The sequence below is a fragment of the Maylandia zebra genome, linkage group LG20 (genome assembly GCF_041146795.1).
Source record: "Maylandia zebra isolate NMK-2024a linkage group LG20, Mzebra_GT3a, whole genome shotgun sequence".
Classification (NCBI taxonomy): Eukaryota; Metazoa; Chordata; class Actinopteri; order Cichliformes; family Cichlidae; genus Maylandia; species Maylandia zebra.
Genome location: NC_135186.1, coordinates 35,117,903 through 35,135,025, shown reverse-complemented (window position 1 = coordinate 35,135,025; position 17,123 = coordinate 35,117,903). Strand labels below are relative to the sequence as shown.

The 17,123-nt window shown below is 40.1% G+C and overlaps 1 protein-coding gene across 1 annotated transcript; it reads right to left on the bottom strand.

Annotated features, from left to right (window-relative positions):
* Positions 1 to 2,315: 2,315 nt before the first annotated feature.
* Positions 2,316 to 15,480, bottom strand: LOC101466949 (suppressor of tumorigenicity 14 protein homolog). Its single transcript, XM_024806495.2, has 7 exons — positions 15,387 to 15,480; positions 14,026 to 14,130; positions 11,198 to 11,317; positions 10,934 to 11,117; positions 6,949 to 7,220; positions 4,165 to 4,301; positions 2,316 to 2,567 (listed from the first exon to the last, which is right to left on the bottom strand). Exons 1-7 carry the CDS (start codon positions 15,478 to 15,480, stop codon positions 2,406 to 2,408), a joined length of 1,074 nt encoding a protein of 357 aa, XP_024662263.2. The 3' UTR covers positions 2,316 to 2,405.
* Between the last annotated feature and the right edge of the window lie 1,643 nt (positions 15,481 to 17,123).

Genomic DNA, 17,123 nt, shown 5'->3' with positions numbered 1-17,123 from the left:
TTTTATACAGTGTGTACAGTGTACCTTATTTATACAGCGCTAAAACAGCAATGCACTTTATTCTGCAGTATTCAACAGATCCTGCGTTATTATGATATTACATTAAATCCAATCCAATAATCAGATGATCTCCCATGTGCACGCAGCATTTCACTTCAAAATGAGGTATTAAAAACCAACCAGTTGTATGTACAGCAAGTAAAATGTTGTAATATGAATAAGGAACACTAGAGGTCAGTGTTTATTCAGGTCATGTCCCTGATACTGTGACACAAATGATCACGTCAAGAAAGCATTTTTGTCCTTTTCATTTATTCTGTCGTAGCCATTGTACAATGAACACATCTGGTGTGTGTCCCGTTTGCCTCCAGATGATTAAACCTGATTACTTTAAAGCTGTTAGCGGGACAGTACTGCAGCTGGTAGAGTCTAAGCTACTCCTGATGGAAACTGCATCACAATAAAAATAAAAACAAAACAAAAAAATCCATATTTGATTCAAAACCAAAAGGAAAATCTGACATTTAAAATTAAATAAATCAAAAAATAGTTGCTATTAAAGCTAAATTCATTTATTTGATCAATAAATGTAAAACATATTGTTGGGTTATTTATTCAGCCAATTATAAAAGGGACTAAATCATATTAATATACTGATGTAATAACCCTAAAGCAACCATTAATAAAAGTAATTCGGAGAAGTTATTTTTTTAACTGTGATTTTAATGATTGTGTTATTTATATATTGCCTCCTCAAGTACAGAGCGATCTGCAGGTGAAAATGTTGCTCTATTCCTCAGTTAATTAAGAGGCCAATTAAACTGCTAATCTATTGAAATTATGCTCATTAATTACAAATCACTGTACTGCTTATTCTATTTACATTATGAAATAATTTTCATCATGTTTGTAAATGGAAACATTTTTCAAGCCGTTTGGAAAATGAAATATTGAATAATAATAATAATAATAATAATAATAATAATAAATATTATTATTATTATTATTAACTGGGCATTTGTGGTTCGTATAGGCATCATTCATTTATCAGATATGCAGAGTGGTCCACTGTGGGGACTCCTTGTGACAAGGGAGCAGCTGAAAACATGCCAACACTCCCGATTTTTCCGGGAGAATCCCGAATTTCAGTCCCCCCGTCAAATAGAAGTGTGAGATGGTCGAAAATTTACGCCAGCGTCCGGTTATATTTTAGACAGCCAGGAGCAGACGGTGACGTAATTCTGAAGGCTAGACCGTCCAATTTCACAGTCGCTTATTTCCGAGCTACCTGGTAAGTATGGCTGAAAATATCTTCTTCAGTGATATTTAAAAAGATTTTTACTCAAAGAGTGTAAAGACATTGATAAAGAATTACATGTTTCAAGTTCAGCCTACATCACCTGTGAAGTGCATAACTTGGAAAAAGCCAGATCAAACCAGACAACAATCAACCACTTAATCGATCAGTTTAGCAAGGTGGCAAGAGTGGATCAATAACTAATGACTAAACAATATAAGGAGGCCATTATGAAGTCATTCTGTGATTAAAATCATGAAAATTACAATCAGATCAAATACAATGCTAATAGCATAAGTCATCCATAAAAAACATAAAAATGTATTTTTTTATTTTTAAAAACAATAAAAATACAGCGACAATATTACCCAGAGAGGTGGAGATGTTTTGAATTCAGTTAGGTTAACACACATAAGCACCACATTTAGTTTATTTATATGAGATTAAACTGAGTAACTAGGATATATACTTTGAGCGAACTACAACTATGTTGCTGTTTTTCACATATTTTTAAAAGATACAGTACCGCACTATGTCTGCTCAGTCATGCTGCTCATGCACGAATTTCTAAGTGCTCCTAGTGGGAGTTGCAGCCTGCACAACACAACGCCCACTAGGAGCATTCATGCCTGCATAAACTACCTTTTGCCTTTAAGTCCCATTTCTATGACTCATTTAAATCCTCTTCTAACTCTGTTGATGCCTCAGAGGTGTAAAATTGTCTCTGTGCCTGTCGAGTTAGTCCTTAAAGATTTTTAATACCAAAACAATGTTTTGAGCTGTTGCAACCTGATAATAACTTTGGTCCTGCTTTTTCTAGAATTTGTGCATACTGGATTATTTATAGTTTATAAAACATTTGTTTGCAATTTTTACATCTGCAAAATCAAAGGCCAGCTGAGGTTAATATATTTAAATCTTATTAGAGATGCTGCCATTCAACTGAGCATCTTATCTTAATGTAACAGTTTAACTGTTAAAATACTGCATTTGATGCCTTGTAAATGTGCATGTCATCATTTTTGGTATTAGGGTCATTAAAAAAAAGTTCAAAAAATGTCAACATCTGGTTCCATTTCCAGGAGGAATGTGTGTAATCCATAAGCTTCTACACTCCAGTCTTCTGTTTTATCCAGCTGCGGTATTTGGTAACCCGAGTGTAGACGCCGGGTGCGTATATGCGAGCGCAGCCTTTGCCCCAGCTCGTCACACCTGCCAGGAAAAAACGCCCGCGGGAGTTGGCGACAGACAGGGGCCCGCCGGAGTCACCCTGAGAGAGAGCAGAACATTACAATCAACTATTGCTGTGAAATATCTGCGACTGAGCTGCGTCCCAAGAAGCATCACATTACAAACAATTTTGAAATCCACTGTATTCTTAATATTCTGTTTTTTGATATTGTCAATGTGTTTATACAAAATGCTACTGTATTTAATCAGTGCTGAAGCAACAGTCACCCCAATGCACTTTATACTGTATTATTCAACAGATCCTACATTATTATAATAGTCAGCTTTAGCTTTTGGGTGCTACTACAGGTGCCTTTGACGGTGCAAAACGTTTCGTCGACATTGTTGTGTTTGTTGGGTAGAAAACTTACAGTACAGCACTTCAGAGTCACACTGCTAGCGATTGAAGACTTATGTATATTTGACCAGCTGAACGCATTCTGTACTGTACAGGAGACACGGCACGAGATTGATTGACAGTGGCCTACGGCCAATCAGGACACACAACACAATGCGCTGTAAAAAAAAAAAAAAAAATCAGCGAAACAGCGAGGCCACGTAAGGTGAACCGCGTTATGGTGAGGGACCACTGTACTGAAAACCAACCAGTTGTATCTGTTGTAAAATGTGCCAGGACTATGTGATGTAATATGAATAAGAAACACTAGAGGTCACTGTTTAATCAGTTCATTCCCTTTATACATGTCATGTCCCTGATACTGTGACACAGAAGCTCACATGAAGAAAGGATTCAAGAAAGCATAGCTATCGTTTAACAATGAACACATCTGGTCTGTTTCCTGTTTTTCTCCAGATGATTCAACCTGCGAGCAGAACAGTACTGCAGCTGGTAGTGTCTATAATAAGCTACTGCTGATGTAAACTGCATCACAATTAAAAAACAAAAAACTTAAAATTAAATAAATAAATAACAATAGTTGCCGTTAAGGCTAAATTCATTTATTATGTTTCATATACATACATTGGTTGCTTCTACTGTGTAAGTTTCCCTTAAGTTGCAACGTCTGGTGCCGAAAACCTTTATACCATTTATTAGTAATTACCTTTGCAGACTGGTCTTAAAAATAATCAGAAGTTATTGTGAGCTGCATAACTCACCCAGTGGGTTTTTTTTAAGGTTTAAAGTTTTAGGCATGGCCCCCTTAACAGCACAGGCAGCATAGACTCTACATCATCAAATTGACTCATCTGTGATCATATAGCTGTGTGGTACCACACTCCCAATACATTTCACTTCTGCTATATTATTTTTAACCTGTTTAGCATAGCATGTAGCTATGTGGAGCCTTATGGACTTAGCTTGCTAACCAAGCTAGCACTACCTACTCTCTTCATGCACTTCCTACACTCTTCCAGACATGGTCACTTTTGGCTCCAGAAAATCACATATTATAGAGCTATGAAGCTAACACTGAGGCTGATGAGTAGCTCACAAACCAGTAGGTGGCAGTGAAGTGGCTGTATGCATCTTTTATATACAGTCTATAGGTTCCTCTTTGAACTAAGCACCCTTGTTTAGTAAATTCATCAAACAAATGCAGCTGTAAAAACCAAAACAGCAGCAAAGTACTTCACCTTTCCTCTCACTATTACGAGTGTGTGTGAATTATCTGTACCTTACAGGTGTCCACGCCTCCTGAAAGGACTCCAGCACACAGCATGTTACCTGTGACCCTGTAATTCAGTAGAATATTACACAGCCGGCTGTTGATGATCTTAACTTCCGCCTTCTGGAGGATGGCCGTCGCGGCACCTGACAGACAACAAAGTCGTGTTCTATAAAGCTTGTTGATGAATGACAAAGCAATTCACTACTGTTTGATCCTGTTTATGCTGTTTTAAAGGCAGCACATAAATCCTAATTTCAAAGTGGGGTTTATAATCAATCGTAGCTTCTAACAAGTTGCTAAAACCTTGAACTCATTTGGTTAGCCTCTATTCTTTACTCAAGTCAAGAAAACCTTGCTTCCAGTGGTACACACTTTTGAGTAAGAAATACAGGCTAGGCAAACACATTTATAGGCAGCTGTAAAACAAATATGATGTCAACACAAGCTCAAGTTGTGGATTATAGCTAGAATAATTACTCTTCTGACCCTGTCTGTTGCTAGGTCAGGTTTTTTAGCATGCTGTATTGCTCCTGAGGTGGATTCCTCAAGTGATAGATGACAAGCCTTCCCACCTTGACGGATTTTCCATCGTTTTCCACTTGAGGATCTGATGCACCTTACGGTATTGTAGGCCTGTATCACCCACATGTTCACACACAGTTGGTTATACATAAGACCACTGACTGACATTTTCTCAGTTGCATTTTTGGACTATAGGCTACCCCTTGGACAAGTTTTATTTGGGACTGTCAATAATAAGAAAATATTCTCCACATTTGAAAGGTGTGTGAGATCTTCCTTTGAATGGACACTGAATTTGAGAAATCTGTTTTATATAACAGTTTAGGATTCAGGTTACCAGGGTACACCCAACATTGAGAACTGAGAGCTAAGACTTGGCCAAGTCTTTATATTAGTAGTTTTATGTGCTTTTACTTTTATTTGTTTATTTTTCATTTCTTTCTTTAGTGAAGGTTACAAATCATCTTCTTATGGCCTCTGACAGTGGACTCATCTCTGTGCTTGTCCTGCTAGACCTCAGTGCAGCGTTCGATACTGTCGACCATAATATCCTATTAGAGCGATTAGAACATGCTGTAGGTATTACAGGTACTGTGCTGCAGTGGTTTGTATCATATCTATCTAATAGACTCCAATTTTTGCATGTAAATGGAGAGTCCTCTTCACACACTGAGGTTAATTATGGAGTTCCACAGGGTTCAGTGCTAGGACCAATTCTGTTTACAAGCTTCCCTTTGGTAATATCAGAAGACATAGCATACATTTTCACTGCTATGCAGATGACACCCAGCTCTATCTATCCAATGAGTTAAACTGCAGGAATGTCCTAAAAACATAAAGACCTGCATGGCCGCTAACTTTCTGCTTCTTAATTCAGATCAAACTGAGGTTATTGTACTCGGTCCTGAAAATCTTAGAAATATGGTATCTAACCAGATTCTTACTCTGGATGGCATTACCTTGGCCTCCAGTAACACTGTGAGGAACCGTGGAGTCATTTTTGACCAGGACATGTCCTTCAATGCACATATTAAACAAATATGTAAGACTGCGTTCTTCCATTTGTGCAACATCTCTAAAGTTAGAAATATCCTGTCTCAGAGTGACGCTGAAAAACTAGTTCATGCATTTATTACTTCCAGGCTGGACGACTGTAATTCATTATTATCAGGAAGTCCTAAAAACTCCCTGAAAAGCCTTCAGCTGATCCAAAATGCTGCAGCAAGAGTCCTGACAGGGACTAGAAAGAGAGAGCAGATTTCTCCTGTATTGGCTTCCCTTCATTGGCTTCCTGTTAAATCCAGAATTCAAAATCCTGCTCCTCACATACAAGGTCTTAAATAATCAGGCCCTGTCTTATCTTAATGACCTTGTAGTACCATATCACCCTATTAGAGCACTTCGCTCTCACACTGCAGGCTTACTTGTTGTTCCTAGAGTATTTAAAAGTAGAATGGGAGGCAGAGCCTTCAGTTTTCAGGCCCCTCTTCTGTGGAACCAGCTTCCAGTTTGGATTCAGGAGACAGACACTATCTCTACTTTTAAGATTAGGCTTCAAACTTTCCTTTTTGCTAAAGCATATAGTTAGGGCTGGACCAGGTGACCCTGAATCCTCCCTTAGTTATGCTGCAATAGACGTAGGCTGCTGGGGGATTCCCATGATGCATTGAGTTTTTCCTTTCCAGTCACCTTTCTCACTCACTATGTGTTAACAGACCTCTCTGCTGAATCACACTTGTTATTAATCTCTGTCTCTCTTCCACAGCATGTCTTTATCCTGTCTTCCTTCTCTCACCCCAACTGTCGCAGCAGATGGCCCCGCCCCTCCCTGAGCCTGGTTCTGCTGGAGGTTTCTTCCTGTTAAAAGGGAGTTTTTCCTTCCCACTGTCGCCAAAGTGCTTGCTTATAGGGGGTCATATGATTGTTGTGTTTTTTTCTCTACCTATGAAGCGCCTTGAGGAGACTTTTATTTTGATTTGGTGCTATGTAAATCAAATTGAACTGAATTTTTTCCACACTTGTGTAAAGTGCCTTATCCCTGTGGTTGTCAAAACTTATGGTTCGCTAAAGGCAGCTGGTTCTTTTCAGTCACATTCCTGTCTCTGTCTCTCTTAAACACACCCCTGTGCTCCTATAGTTGAACCTATTGACCCATTAATATAATCTATTCAGTAATTCCCCTTACTGTGTTACATTGTCATCACCTTCCAGTGTAGAAAGATATTAACTTTGATACAGTGTTTCAGTACTTCTTTATTCTCATCTCACCTCCCTGCAGGGTAGTCCCCCAGCCAGTGATCCAAGCCTCTTGGCCTGATGGGAAGAAGTAGGTGGAGGAAGGCAGGCAGATGGGTCTGATGTGCTGGGTTAGGCTGACTCTGGTGTCCAGCTCCATCAGCGCGATGTCACTGTCTTCAGTGTATCTGTTGTAGTACCTGTGAGCGATGATCTGCTTCACACCCCTCTTTACTGTCCACTCATTGGTCTGGTTCTGCACTTGCAATCCCAGGAAAGCCTCCCATTTGTGAGCCTGAGACAGCCTGCACCATGAAAACAGTCAGGGATGTAAACAAATGCTTTAATTGCAATTGTAATGTAATTACACTTCAAATGAAGATGGTTCAAAAATATTAAACAAGGATTAATGCAGAGAAAAGACATGCAGTATTTAATAATGACGCAGTAAACTATCTTTTGCCTTCATTAGGTCACAACGATGAGGCCGCCTACAGGGAGGAGGTGGATCGGCTGGCTGAGTGGTGCGACAGAAACAACCTGCTGCTTAACACCGAGAAGACCAAGGAGCTCATCGTGGACTACAGGAGGAATGCTGACCCACATCCACCCATCCACATTAAGGGGACGGCTGTGGAGCGTGTGAGCAGCTTCAAGTTCCTGGGAGTCCACATCTCCGAGGATCTCACCTGGACGACCAACTGCTCCAAGCTGGTCAAGAAGGCTCACCAGCGCCTCTTCTTCTTGAGGACTCTGAGGAAGAACCACCTGTCCTCAGACATCCTGGTGAACTTCTATCGCTGCACCATCGAGAGCATCCTGACCAACTGTATAACAGTCTGGTACGGGAACTGCTCTGCCTCGGACCGGAAGGCGTTGCAGAGGGTCGTGAAAACTGCCCAGCGCATCGCCGGAGCACCACTTCCTGCCATAAAAGACATCTACAGGAAGCGGTGTCTGAAAAGGGCTGGGAAAATCATCAAAGACCCCAGTCACCCATCACATGGACTCTTCACCCTCCTGCCCTCTGGGAGGCGCCACAGGAGCCTCCGGACTAAGACCACCAGGTACCGGAACAGCTTCTTCCCCACAGCTGTCAGACTCCTGAACTCTGCCTCCTGACATCTGACCCACGTTAAACTCATGGACTGAACATACACACACCCACAATGGACAACTGTACCCTCAAACACAATAATAACATGGACTGAACCACCACTCACAACCACTAGCACTTTATATAGCCTCTGTAGAAACTATCTACACCCTCACTTATCTTAACTGCACTACTGTATAGCTCTGTGTAAATAATCATTCTGTACATTCGATAATCTTTAATCCTACAACTGTTTACAACTTGCATAGTTCCCATTTCTGTATAGCTGTATATCTCAGATTCTGTAAAGTTATTTATTTCATATTCTGTATAGTTTTTCATATTTATATCCTGTTCATAGCCTGTACATAGCTTGTACTCACTACAGCCTGTACATACTTATAGTTATAGAATATTCACAACATACTTCCTACCGTGTACATTATAACATACCATAATAGACCCATTTCTGTAATATACTCACATATCTATATTATTGCTAATATATATTGTAATATATCTATATCACTAAAGCACTTCTGGATGGATGCAAACTGCATTTCGTTGCCCTGTACCTGTGCATGTGCAATGACAATAAAGTTGAATTCTATTCTATTCTATTCTATTTGTTTGATTTAAATTCTCTTGTAATTTTGTTGATGTCTCTACTTTCTAAAATTGTCACTGTAACTAACTGACTAAATTCTTAGTTTTTAACACCAAAACAATGTTTGGAGCTGTTGCAGCTTCATAGTAAACTGACATAAAGCTTGCTTTCAAAAAAAAAAAAAGATTTTTAGACACAAAGAATTTTTTGAAGCATGTAAATATAATAATAACCACTGCAGCCAAAAAGAGAGCCTGACGAGCCCAGTTGTAAGTAAGCTTTTAAGACTCGACTGTACACCGTGTTCGTGTTTTCCTCTGAAACAATAAGCTCCGTTGGAGCAGCCTTTCAACACCTCTCTCTGTCTCTTGCTAGCAAACTTGAACCAGACAGTAAAGCTAGTTTTCGGCTACGAGCCCGACACGAACCCGAAGTATTAGCCAGAGGTCCCTTTACTACGGTTCAGAGCCGCAGACGTGGCCGAGGTAACAAAAGAGTACAAACAAAAAGAAAACTATTTTCACTAGCTGTCAAAAATGAATGTGTACACTTATGTCTGCATTTTTATTTTGTTAAATACAAACAAATATAGTAGAAGTGCTGACATGTGTCTGGCCAGAAAGAGAGGACCAAATTATTTATTTGGTAGTTTAATGAAAGGCTTCAGTTTTGTTTTGTTTTGTTATACAATATTTGAAATTGCGCCCTGAAATCAAACAAACACTACATTTTAGGAAATATTTGTGAGTCTTTTCTTGTTTGTTTGTACTACTTGAACACTGAAGTGGCCCTCCAATGTGATGATGGTGCCAGCAGTGGCCCGCGGCTGATTTTAGTTTGAAACCCCTGCTTTAAAGGAATTTGAATCCTTGTGCCGAGGGAGGGGCCTTCCATATCCTGTGGAGTGGGAGGGGTACAGACTGGAGGAGCATCCCCAGGCTGCCACCTTGTATAAAGTGATGCCTACAGACTTCCATTGTGAGCATGTGCGGCTTCCAGGAGGTTCCCATTAAGGGTAGAAGAAGAAGGGGTGGGGAGGTGGGGTGCACTGCTATGGTCCCGCCTTCTCTCCAAGCATCTTGCCACACTCTGCCTCTTTCTCTTTTCACTCTGTTGTTTGTTTTGGTGTCTGTATTCATGCGAGTACTCTGCCTGGGTTCCCGCCCTGCACACCTGAGGAACATCACCCACCTAGTGCTGACGAGTTGTTGCTGCGACCTCTTTGCTGGATCGTTGACCTACCTCGTTAGTGACTTTCCCAGTGTCTCATCCCTGGTGTATAGTGAGAGAGTGTTCCTACGTCTGAGAGAGAGCTTTTATTGTGAACTGGATGTGTGAGCCTTCCCTCTATGTCCCCGGAACCTTTGGATAACAATCCCCTGTGTCTGTGCTTTTTGGATTAAGTGACTGTAAAATAAATCCTTTGAAGTTTTAAGAAAGAAGCAAGTCCCATGTCTCGAGTCCTGCCAGCTCCATTGGATGTGACAAAAAGTTTTACATTTACAACAAGAAAGAGCAGGTGAGGTGGCTACTAGTTTTCAGTTCAATTCAACTCTGACACATTTGTAAAACCAAACCACAACAACAGTTGCTTCAGAGCACCACGTTGTGAGGTAAAGACCCAATAATAATCAAGAAAAAATCCCAAACAGTAAGACAACTCAATATCATTTGGTGACAATGGTAAGGAAAAACTCCATTTTAATAGGAAGAAACCTCGGGCAGAAAAAGGCTCGGGGAGGGGCGGGGCCACTTTTAAATACTCTAGGAAAAAGGAGTAAGCCTGCAGTCTGTGAATGAAGTGCTCTATTGCAGTGATATGATACTATGGGCATTAGATGGGGTCTCATTATTCAAGGTCTTTTATGTAATGAGAAAGATTTTAAATTTAATTCTGGATTTAACAAGGATCCAATGAGTGAGAAACATGCTCTCTCTTTTCTACTCCTTGTCAGTACTTTCGTTGCTGCACTTTGGATCAACTGAAGTTTTTTCAAAGTGGGACATTTATGTCCAGCACATCCCACAGATGCTAGATCGTTAATCCCCCACTGTTCCTTCCTTGGACCATTATAGGTATGTGGCGAGTTTCCTGCTGCAGGCGCAATGGACGCACCTGCGTGGCATCTACAAACCACTCCCCGCCACAAGGTACATAGTGACCACTGCAGACTGGGAACTACAGGAGAGACAGTTTTGGAGATGCTCTGACGCAGTCACCTAGCCATCACAATTTGGCCCTTGACAAATTTGCTCAAATCCTTACACTTTACAACATTTGCAGCAATATTTATCACTTAAAATAGAGCTCCTACTTGTAAACTGTAGTGTCTTGGACGCAGTGGGCAGCAGTCAGCAGCCAGCGGTCACTCAGCACAGAGGCTCCACACATGTGTCCTAGCCCCTTGAAGTGGAGGCTCACCTGCCAGGGCCACTCGCCCACATTAGCTCCCCGACCCCCCACAATACGAGTGCTACTGTACAAACTCGTACCGCAATCTGAAAGCAAACACAGATCTTAATACACTAGAAAAATCACACTGCAACCATCTGTGGGTGAGTGTGTGTGGTAAACGTACCACAGTTAGCCTCGTCAGAGCCGTCCTCACAGTCCTGCTCTCCATCACACTCTGGGTTCAGTTTACTGATGCAGAGTCCATTACTGCAGTGGAAGGTGAACGCTGAGCACACCACTGAAGCTAAATGAAAGGAGACACACATGACATTAGTCTCTAAGAAAATTCTAATACAAAGGCATCTTTTAGGTCAAAATATCAATTAAAATGTTTTTTTCATGAAATCTAATCTTAATTTTTAGTATCTCCAAATCATTTATATTAGCTTAAAGTTTTGTCATTCTTCACATTCATCAGGCCAGTGTTTCCCAACCACTGCTCTGGTGTTCCATCCATCCATCCATCCATCCATTCGCTTATCCTTTTCAGGGTCGCGGGGGGCGCTGGAGCCTATCCCAGCTGTCATAGGGCGAGAGGCAGGGTACACCCTGGACAGGTCGCCAGTCTGTCGCAGGGCCAACACACAGAGACAGACAACCATTCGCACTCACATTCACAGTCACACCTATGGGCAATTTGGATTAACCAATTAACCTATCCCCACTAAGTGCATGTCTTTGGACAGTGGGAGGAAGCCGGAGTACCTGGAGAGAACCCACGCAAACACGGGGAGAACATGCAAACTCCACACAGAAAGACCCCGGCCTGATGGTGGAATTGAACTTAGGACCTTCTTGCTGTGCGACAACAGTGCTAACCACCGTGCCACCGTGCTGCCCTATAAAATAATTGCACCAGAGCAATTATTTTGCTCTGGTGTTATTTATTTAAAATTATTTAATTTTAATTAACTGGTGCAAAAAATACAATTTAATGATTACAGCAAATACTAAAATCATTGTTGGGCATCTGTGCTTTCAATGCAGTGACTGGTAGAGTAATTACTCTTTCATGTCAGTAGGTGGCAGTGGGTAGCGAAAAGTGAGCTTGCTAAGTTAAGACAATAGAATTAGTGATGCATGTGGTACGTGGCAGTTGGAAGACATACAACAAAGCTGAATAAATATTTGAAAGGAAAAATTGTAGACTCCAAACTGGGGCCTGGACAACATTCTAGTCCAGAAGAGCCGAGTATGAGTGGTGGTCAAAAGAAAGCAAAAATCGGTGGGCTCGAGGCAGTACAGCGAAAGTTATCTTTTGTTTGGATTTACTTTCACTGGAGATCCAACTGCACCAATTCTATTATGTTTGTGTGGGGAAAAGCTCTCAAACAGTGCCATGGTCCTAAGCAAGGTTAAACACCATCTGCACACAAAGCATCCCTCACTTCAAAACAAGGACGCAGACTATGTTGTTTGCCTACGTGAACATGCTGAGAAACAGGTAACTTTAATGAGAAAAAACACAAAGGTGTCTGAAAGAGCTCTCAAGGCTCTCAGATAGCACTTGTGTTATGAGAGATCTCAGATAACACAATTGCCAGACTTTCTAAAAACTAAAAACAGAGTGCGATTAAGAGCTGTTGAGGAAGAGCTTCATGTTTGCCGTTCTTCAATTCCTGCCAGAGTGTCATCTTTGTGTTCTGCTAAACAGGCCCAGGTTTCACACTCAGTGTAAAAAGATCAAGAGACTAACTTGCCATTATGTGTACTGTATTAGGCTAGAATGTGTCATTTTGGTTTGGTTGGTGGTGAGCCGTGGGATATTTTTAATCTATAAAATGTGCCGTGACTCAAAAAAGGTTGAAAAACACTGCATCAGACACCCGTCTTTTCCACGACAGATGCAGATCCTATTTTTGCATCAATATTGCCCATTCACCAACAAAACTTTTCACTTTTCAAAAACTATTTGAAAAGTGTTTTTTTCTATCAGACCTTTGACCCAAAGCTCCTTTGAAAAAGCCAATTTCATTACAATGCCACAGCTTAGGCTGCTCTCATTTCTAGAAAGCTCTGAGTACATATGGAAGTTAATAAATCACAACAAAAATTTCTGGCACAACTTCACATGCTTCCAAGGTGCATGGAGAGGATGAAAAAAAATCACAATGCGGGGACTCCAGCAACACTTAAAGGGAAGAGGAACAAATTTATTGACTGACCAACACGTTTTGGCTTTTAAGACAGGTGGAGATTATGTGTGTTCCCCCCATCAATAGAATAGAATAGAATAGAATAGAATTCAACTTTATTGTCATTGCACATGTCACCAGTACAAGGCAACGAAATGCAGTTTGCATCCATCCATATTAGCCATAATATAGATATATTACAAAATATATATTAGCAATAATATAGGTATATAGATATATTACAGAAATGGGACTGTTATGGGTTTGTTACAATGTACACGGTATGAAGGTATGTTATGAATATGCTATAACTATAAGTATGTACAGGCTGTAGTTGGTATACAAGCTATGTACAGGCTATGAACAGGATATAAATATGAAACTATACATACATATGAAATATAAAGCTATACAGAAATATGCAAGTTATAAACAGTTATAAACAGTTGTAGAATTATAAGGATCTAGTCCAGTATTTACTTGGGCGTGACTTAACCAATTAACCAATACCAACCTGTTATATGTCAGCTGGTTTATCTATGAAGATGTGATTGGTTAATTTAATTTTTTTTTCAGTTTCCTGCCTTTTATTTAAGCAAACTTCTACTATGTGTTACTTTGACCCTGATGAAGGCCACAAGCCAAAACGTGTTGGACAGTCAAAAAAGTTGTTCCTCTTCCCTTTAAGTGTTGCTGGAGTCCCTGCATTGCATACATGTGGAAGTTACAGTGAAACCAGTCATTTCTTGCACTAAATATTAGGGGCTAACTTTAACTCTTTTTAAACGTTAGACAAAGAGATGTTTGATGGACTTACTGCAGTTGATTTCATCGCTGTTGTCCCCACAATCGTCCCAGCTATCACATTGAGAAGTATTGCTGACGCACCTGTTATTGTTGCACTGGAATTTTCCTGGACAAGCTGATAAGACAAACACAAAATCAGTTCATCTATTTACCTGATTCAGAAAATATGTTAGTCTTACAAGACATGTAGATCAAGTCGATCAAGTAAATCAAGTTTTTGTTTTCCTCTCTCATGCTGACCTCCCATAAGGAGCCCAGTATGAGTAGATGTCTCTTTTTGCCCTCCTCCACTTGCTCATTGTATTGTACATTTCAATCTTTTTTTCCAAATTACCACCTGTCTCTGACCTGTCTTCCCACGTCATGTCTTTGCTATGTATGTATGGTCACGGGCAGAGATGGGCAGTAACGCCTTACTTGTAACAGTGAGAGTGACGTAAGCGAGTGCGACGCTCGTGACAACAGCTGTGTGCAGATCAACAATGGATCATATATCGAGTGTGGGAGAGAGTATGAGCGTGCAGCGTTTAAAGTGTGGAAGTACTGACCTTACTTTGAGTTTGATTCCATAAAAAGTGACAAAAACATTAGCGTCCGCTGTGCGTGGGAAGAAAACTTCTTTTTACAGCGAAAAAAACCCCTAAACTTCCAAGCAAGCACCGAGTAGCTACGACGTAATGGGAAACTCACAGAGAAACTCGCGGATTCTTCCACACCTGCACCAAGGTAAACCTCCGCCTACCCCACTCCTGCTTTACAGGTGAAAATAGAGCAACAGGACCGCTGAGTCTTTGGTTTTATTTATTTTCTGCTGTGTTTTACTTGCATCTATTTGAAAGACTGAGTGTAAACACAAAAATATTTTATTTTATGTGCTGGAAAGAGCAGAAAATAGGTTTAAATATTAAACAAATTTCTTCCAGTCAGAGAATGTTGCATATAATTAAATTTTTGCTTGATGCATAAAGTTTAAAAAGATTAAAACTAATAAAACAAGTTTAAAAAAAAGAGACTTTTCCATTTGATTATATTTTGTATGATGGATTATGCAGAAAAAGTAGAATTGGGCTGAAAGATCTATCGCTCTATCACCTATTCAGGTTGTAAATCGTGTTTTTAAAAAGTAACTAAGTAATTAATTAATTTTGAAAATAAGTAATCAGTAAAGTAACGGGATTACCTTTTTGGGGAAGTAATCAGTAATTAGTTACTGATTACTTTTTTCAAGTAACTTGACCAACACTGGTCACGGGTCTGTGCGTGTGTGTGTGTGTGTGGGATCCAATTTTGATGCAGGTGTAAACATTGCATGTAACAAATAAAAGGCTTGATTGATTAAACTTTACAAAAAGACAAGTTTGATGAACTCACTGCAGTTGATTTCATCGCTGTTGTCACCACAATCGTCCCAGCCATTACAGTGAGAAGTATTGCTGACGCACTTGTTGTTGTTGCACTGGAACATTCCTGTACAAGCTGAAAAGTCAAACAAAAATCAGTTTATCCATTTATCTGGTTCAGAAAATGCGTTAGTCTTTCGTGTAATCACTTATTTAAAAAAGAAAAAAAATCATCTTAGTGATCGTTTGGGTTGAAGTCGTTACTCATCAGTGAAACCCTGGTTTATACATAGAATGAGTTAAGCTAAGTGTTGATTATGTTGTTTGTTGCTTTTGATGGTGACCACTATACTTTACATATATATTTATCTCAGTAAGTACAAATAATGGATTGCATTTATATAGCGCTTTTCGGGGCCCTCAAAGCGCTTTACAATTGCACTATTCATTCACACACTGGTGGAGGCAGCTACAGTTGTAGCCACAGCTGCCCTGGGGCAGACTGACAGAAGCGAGGCTGCCATACTGCGCCATCGGCCCCTCTGGCCATCACCAGTAGGTGGTAGGTGAAGTGTCTTACCCAAGGACACAATGACTGAGACTGTCCGAGCCGGGGCTCGAACCAGCAACCTTCCGGTTACAAGACGAACTGCCAACTCTTGAGCGACGATCGCCCAAAGCAGAATAGTTTCAATTTCTGCTGGTCTTGATACAGTTTTCTTTATCTGTGTTGTCACCATAGAGATCCAACCCATGACACAGGCATTATTTTGGTTTATATGGACTTTTTTTTATATTGTATCTTAGAAGTATCCCACCCTAAGCTGACACTCCAAAAGATGGGCTAGTAAAGAACGGACTTAGATAGACTGAGTGTGACTGCCAGTTCTTCTTAAACAATTTCTAGTTGAGATTTAGTCCACATTTGCTGCTAAACCTTCCTTTTAGACTTCACAAAAGGAGAAGTTTGATGGACTCACTGCAGTTGATTTCATCACTGTTGTCCCCACAATTGTCCCAGCCGTCACATTGAGAAGTCTTGCTGACGCACCTGCTATTGCTGCACTGGAACATTCCTGTACAATCTAAAAAGACAAAAAAAATCAGTTTATCTATTTACCTGGTTCAGAAAATCTGTTACTTTTTCCATGTAAACATTCATTTTAAAAAGAAAAAAAATCATCTTAGCGATCACTTGGGTTGAAGTCAGTACTCATCAGTGAAATCCTGCTTGAGATGTGGAACAAGTCAAAACTTAAACTTAGTAGTCATTATGTTGTTTTTTGCTTTTGACAGTGACCGTTATATTGTAGATGCACATTTATCTCAGTAAAAAACAAATCCACATTTGGTGCTAAACCTTCTTTAACTCTTTTTAGACTTTAGACAATGAGAAGTTTGATGGACTCACTGCAGTTGATTTCATCGCTGTTGTCACCACAATCGTCCCAGCCGTCACATTGAAAACTCTTGCTGACGCACTTGTTATTGCTGCACTGGAATCTTCCTGGACAAGCTGATAAGACAAAAAAAAATCAGTTAATCTATTTACCTGGTTTCTACCTACTTTAGAAATTGCTGCAGTCCTTCAGTCAAACTTTTTTTTTTAAAGACAAAAATATCTTAGCAATCAGTTGGGTTGAAGTCCACAATGAAATGCTGGGTGACACCTAAGAGGAGTTTGAGTTAAACTTAGTGGTCAGCATGTTGCTTGTTGATTTTGTTGAAGATCATTATATAGCATTACAGCACAAGGTGAGCAGACTGG

Coding starts and splice junctions, on each gene's coding strand:
- LOC101466949 (XM_024806495.2), bottom strand. CDS start 15,480: ATGTTCCAGTGCAACAACAACAAGTGCGTCAGCAATACTTCTCACTGT. Junction 7,221..10,933: donor CAAGACACTACAGTTTACAA/GTAGGAGCTCTA, acceptor TTCATGGTGCAG/GCTGTCTCAGGCTCACAAAT. Junction 2,568..4,164: donor GAGGCGTGGACACCTGTAAG/GTACAGATAATT, acceptor GCTCTCTCTCAG/GGTGACTCCGGCGGGCCCCT.